Consider the following 5,231-nt stretch of genomic DNA (forward strand, 5'->3'; position numbering starts at 1 on the left):
TCTGATATGTTGACATGTGTTTTTGATATGATGTTTGAGATACTATGATTTACATTTTCATGAGAAGATTTTGATAACTATGGTTTTATTTAATAAATAAAAGGAAACTTTTGGTCACTATTTTTGGGATGTTACATATGAATACATGAAATTCATATGGATAAAACAAAAAACAATGTTTATTAATGGATTAATAAAACATTCATATATGTATACATAAAATTCATGATGATTCAAAATATATAAAATAACATAACTTATTCATATATGAATAAGACAACAATTTATTCAGATTAACATATTCATATGTCAATACATGATAATCAACAAAATTAAAAACAACAAAATTATTCAATAAGTGATACATTCAAATAATGAGTTCTCAACATCTTCTTCTTCACTCTCACACATAGAAGAATATGAATCATCACACATAGAAGAATACGAATCATCATCAATAACACTAAAATTTGACATAAATCAAATGATTTGTAGAAAACAACAAAAATAATCTTAATATCGATGAAAATCATGATAAAATATAATAGAAACTGAACGACAACAAAACTAAAAAAACACACTAAAAAAGTTGTAAATATGAAAACCTGATTAGTTTCGAATATATCTCACTTCAGCGTACAAAATATCTGAAAGAAACTTAAATCAGCTCGATCAGATGATGCAATTAAGCAATCTCTCTCAGTTCAGAGCGTAAAAACTACAGTGATATATCCGATTGAAAATTAAATCAGCCCCGATTTGAAATAGAGATCTCAAATTACAGAACAAAAATCCGATGAAACAACTCAAATACATATTCGAAAACTTCAGGATAAACGGAAATAATACGCGTAATTCCTAACAAATTATATAAAGCAATAATCTTGATAATGAACTTCGATATATTCGATTCAAATGATATAAAAACCTAATCAAATCGGAAATTGAATACGAAGAAAAAAACTAAAATACAGATGCGAAATTTATGTAAAAATAAATATTAAACTAAAATAAAGTTACTATATTTTTACCAAATGAAAAAAATACATTAATGTATCTATAGTATACAATCTTATGTTTAACATATTTTGTCTTGAAATCTCATGTTTAATTATTGTCTTTTAACATTGCCAAGAAAGAACGGAAGATTAATTGTCTCGACTCTCTAGTTGTATATGAAAGCGAAAGAAATGATGCAAGGTCAATCGACATTAAGCTAATCATAATTGGTTGTTGCTTTATAATACAAAATAAAGAACATTTTTAATTTATAATGATTAATAATTAAATAAGAAACTTTTTTTTAACGACCAAACTATAATTTTAAATACCGAATGTTAATTTATAGTTATAAAATATATAAAAACATATTAATTAATTAAATTATTATATTTTTTTTCTGTTTAACTAATATAAAAAAATTAACCAAAATCAAACCGAATAAAATATCATTATTCGATTTAACCAAACCGAATTAACCAAAAACCGAATAATTTATATCAAATAAATTAAATATTATTCGGTTTGGTTCAATTATAGGATTTTCATTGTTTATCACACGATTTAGAAAATAGAAGGATATTTATGGGTTTGTAATAAAATGTAAGAAATGAAATTTATAATCTTTGCCTTAGCTAAATATGACCAATTACTCCCGGAATTTAATGAAATTTTAAGAATTTCAATTCTTTTTATTTTTATTAGTTAAACGTATTTTTTTACTGAAATTTACATTTTAACTTTTCCTATTTTTTTTGTAAAAAAATTTGTGAACAAAATATTCCTAAAGGTCTTAATTCTTACACATTCTTTGTAATAATTTTCGAGATTTATAAATCATCAAAACGATGTTAGTTTAAAATACCATAAGAATTCAATTTTGCGAAACCTGCCTTTGAAACGTGAAACACAACACAAGAAGTCCACAAGAAACAAACCCTCTCTCTTTCCTTCCTTCCTTCCCTCCTTCCTTGTAGTTTGTACTTGAAAACTTTCTTTAACTTTTTGTTGCGACACCATGTCCCTGTCATCCTCCTTTATCAAACAACACTGAACCCACCTCAATAAAGAAAGTCCATTATACCACATACAGACATGACCCACCTCCACCTCCACCTCCACCATTGATTTGAGAAACAAAACCTACTGCTGTTGGTTTCTCTCTTTGGTAATTCAATTCTGCTTTAGGGTTTGTGGTACCTAATTCCCACAAGTGATCCAAGTTCCAATGCTATTCATTTAACAATAAATATTCTTTTTGTTATTCCAAAATCCGAGATCAACCTCTAATGCCTTAAGGGTGTTTGATAAAATGTCTAAGAGAAGTTCTTGAGGGTCTTTGCCTACACAACAACCTTAACTTCTTGAGGGTTTTTGCCGCTAACTGCTCTCTTTAGACTTTACCCACTTCTTTTACATGGATTCTATGCCAGGTTTTGAAAGGCTGTAAAGCTCCAAACAGTCTTCTCTCTCCACATCTCTTTCTGTAAGTACTTTCTCTCTCTAAATGTTGTTGATAGTTCGTTCTTATATTGGAAAGCTACTCGATTTTCTTCAAGTGTTATCAAATATCAATCAATTTCAACTCAGACTAGTAGTTAGTTTTCTACATTGGGTTTCTTGTCTTCTGTGTGTAAAGTTAATTTAAGGGGTTGGAATGCTTTTTTTGTACTTAACCTATTTAATTAATCCTAAAGCTTTTTCCCTGCTCCATGGATTCCCTCATTAATTTCTTTTATTTTCTTGAAATTGACAGGTTGAAGCCACTATCCAACACTCTATATTTCATCTACAAGCTGCTGAAGGATTTGAATAATACCCCCAAACTTATGACTTTCTGGACTCTGTTTGGGTCTTTTACGACGTGGAAGAGTGATTTCGATTGATGGATTTCATTTCAGAGACGTAAAGAGGAGATAAACAGGGAAAAGACCCAAAAAGTGTTGAGTCAAAGCATTAAAGAAAAAGTATTTGAAAGTGAAAGTGGATTATGGACTGGAATTTGAAGATACCTTCTTGGGATTTCACAGAATTCGAACAAGGAACAATTCCCAACATTGATTCGACTAGTGGGTCGAGTAGTTATGGAGGGCAGGGGATTAAAGGGAATTTCTGTGTCGATTTAAAGCTTGGCCAAGTAATCGATTCAGGAAACGAGTTGAAGTCCACATCAAAAATGGCGCTATCACCTTCAGCTTCATCCAAAAGGGCACGTCCTATAAATAACACGATTCCGGCCGCCACTTGCCTCGTTGACGGCTGCAACGCCGACCTCAGTAACTGCAAAGAGTATCATCGCCGCCATAAGGTCTGTGAAATCCATTCCAAAACCGCTCAGGTTTCCATTAATGGTCAAAAGCAACGATTCTGCCAGCAATGTAGCCGGTATGACTCTCTACTCTCTACTCTCTTCTTTCCTTTTCTGTTCTAGGGTTTGCTTGTTCCCATAATTATTAATCCGTTTCATTTTCCTACTACTTCTATATACGTATTTGTTTTTATCCTTATTTCATACATCGCATTACTTCCTTACATACTCATACTCGTGATTACACCAAATAGGTTTCATTCGCTGGAGGAATTCGATGAAGGAAAACGAAGCTGTAGAAAGCGGCTGGATGGACATAATCGCCGGAGAAGGAAGCCACAGCCTGACACCTCACGCTCGGCAAGTCTTTTCTCCGGTCACCAAGGTCAACCATTCAAACTTTAATTTCATTTAAGTGCTGTTTTTTTTTTTCTTTACTTAATGAGCTTTATGAGTTAAGCACCTAATCCACACAACTATAAGTCTTTTTGTCTTATAAGCTTTCGCAATAGTGGTTTAATCGATCAAGCCATGAAGCCAACCAATCTTTTCGGTTTAATTCATTAAGTCATTTATTAATTCAAAAAGATACACCCTTATTTATGCTTAACCCATAAAGCTCATTAAGTCAAAAATAAACGACTCCCTAAACAAACCTTTACATCATTGTTACAATATGTTCCAATATTGATGCTAGATCTGGTTGGTTTTAGGTGCCACAATGTTGCAATTCTCAAGCCCACATGTGTATCAAACCACATCACTCACGAATCACCTATGGACCACAATGGTGAAGTCTGAAGAACAAACGTACTCGACCCGACACTCGACCATGGCCCACAAACACAACCCGTTTCCCGAATCATCTTCGGGCGGCAAAAAGTTACCCGGAAAGCAACAATTCAGCCTCTTTCATGGTTCACATCTTAAACTGAACCACCAGACTTCACCTCCAAAAGTCAGTCAACAGTCACAGACACAGACGCAGCCACAGACAGTTGTTACTTTTGAAGGTAATAGCAGCGGTAGCTATGAAAAGCTGTTCTGTGATGGGTATCCACCACCGGCAGCGGCGGCTAGGGTGGTGCAACCGGTGGTGCAGTCGTCAGACTGTGCTCTCTCTCTTCTGTCATCGTCACCTTCACAGACATCTTGTACGACACTGAGCCATGTGATGCACCCGTCTAACTCGTACGGGGCTCCACCAAATCCAATGGATCCGGGTGCGGGTGCGGGTTATGGTGGTCTTGAGTCGATTATGGATCCTAATGGAAATGGGAATGATTGCGATGGGATGATTCAGATGGGAATTCATCATCATCATCATCATCAGCATCAACATCAGCATGCATCGCCTGATAATGGAGCTCCCCAAACACTTCCGTTCTACTGGGAATAAGTGTTGGTAGTTGAACAAGTGATATGATAAATTTCAAAGTGTTTGTAGTTTGTATGAGATTTGATTTGATTCGATTTGGTTTAACAGTCACGTTTTGTAGTTGTTTGGGTTTGCGTAGAAGGTTAACAAAATTTGTTGATTGAACTTTAAGTTGATGGTGATCACTTTTAACAAAATTTTATTGAATGTCGTCTCTTATCGCTGCAGTGAAACATAATGGGCCCAAAAGGCATTGTTTCTACAAACATTGTTGAATCTTGAAAGTTGAAGGGGATAAATCAAAATTCAAAAAGGTGTAGTTAACCGGTCTAACCAAGATAAGCTATTTTTTCCTTTTTGGTAGGAAGTAGCGAGTGGGGAGGGTTAGTTGTTCTTGCACCAATGCCCTATCTCGTGTACAAGATCGAGATGGTGTCGATGAAGAATCCCAGTTACTAGCGAGATCCAGTAATTGAGAATGCAAAAGTGTCGTTATTTTTTACAAATGAAACTAATGTGTTTTATAGGCTATAAATCTATGCATGC

At 34.1% G+C, this 5,231-nt stretch overlaps 1 protein-coding gene across 1 annotated transcript; it reads left to right on the forward strand.

Moving 5' to 3' along the window:
* Positions 1-1,930: 1,930 nt before the first annotated feature.
* On the forward strand, positions 1,931-4,892 carry LOC145052252 (squamosa promoter-binding-like protein 18). The gene is made up of 4 exons (XM_079000037.1): positions 1,931-2,485; positions 2,756-3,384; positions 3,562-3,692; positions 4,021-4,892. Exons 2-4 carry the CDS (start codon positions 2,990-2,992, stop codon positions 4,704-4,706), a joined length of 1,212 nt encoding a protein of 403 aa, XP_078856163.1. The 5' UTR covers positions 1,931-2,485; positions 2,756-2,989; the 3' UTR covers positions 4,707-4,892.
* Positions 4,893-5,231: the final 339 nt, after the last annotated feature.

This window comes from Lactuca serriola, chromosome 5, assembly GCF_051521515.1.
Source record: "Lactuca serriola cultivar US96UC23 chromosome 5, Lser_US96UC23_V15, whole genome shotgun sequence".
Lineage (NCBI taxonomy): Eukaryota > Viridiplantae > Streptophyta > Magnoliopsida > Asterales > Asteraceae > Lactuca > Lactuca serriola.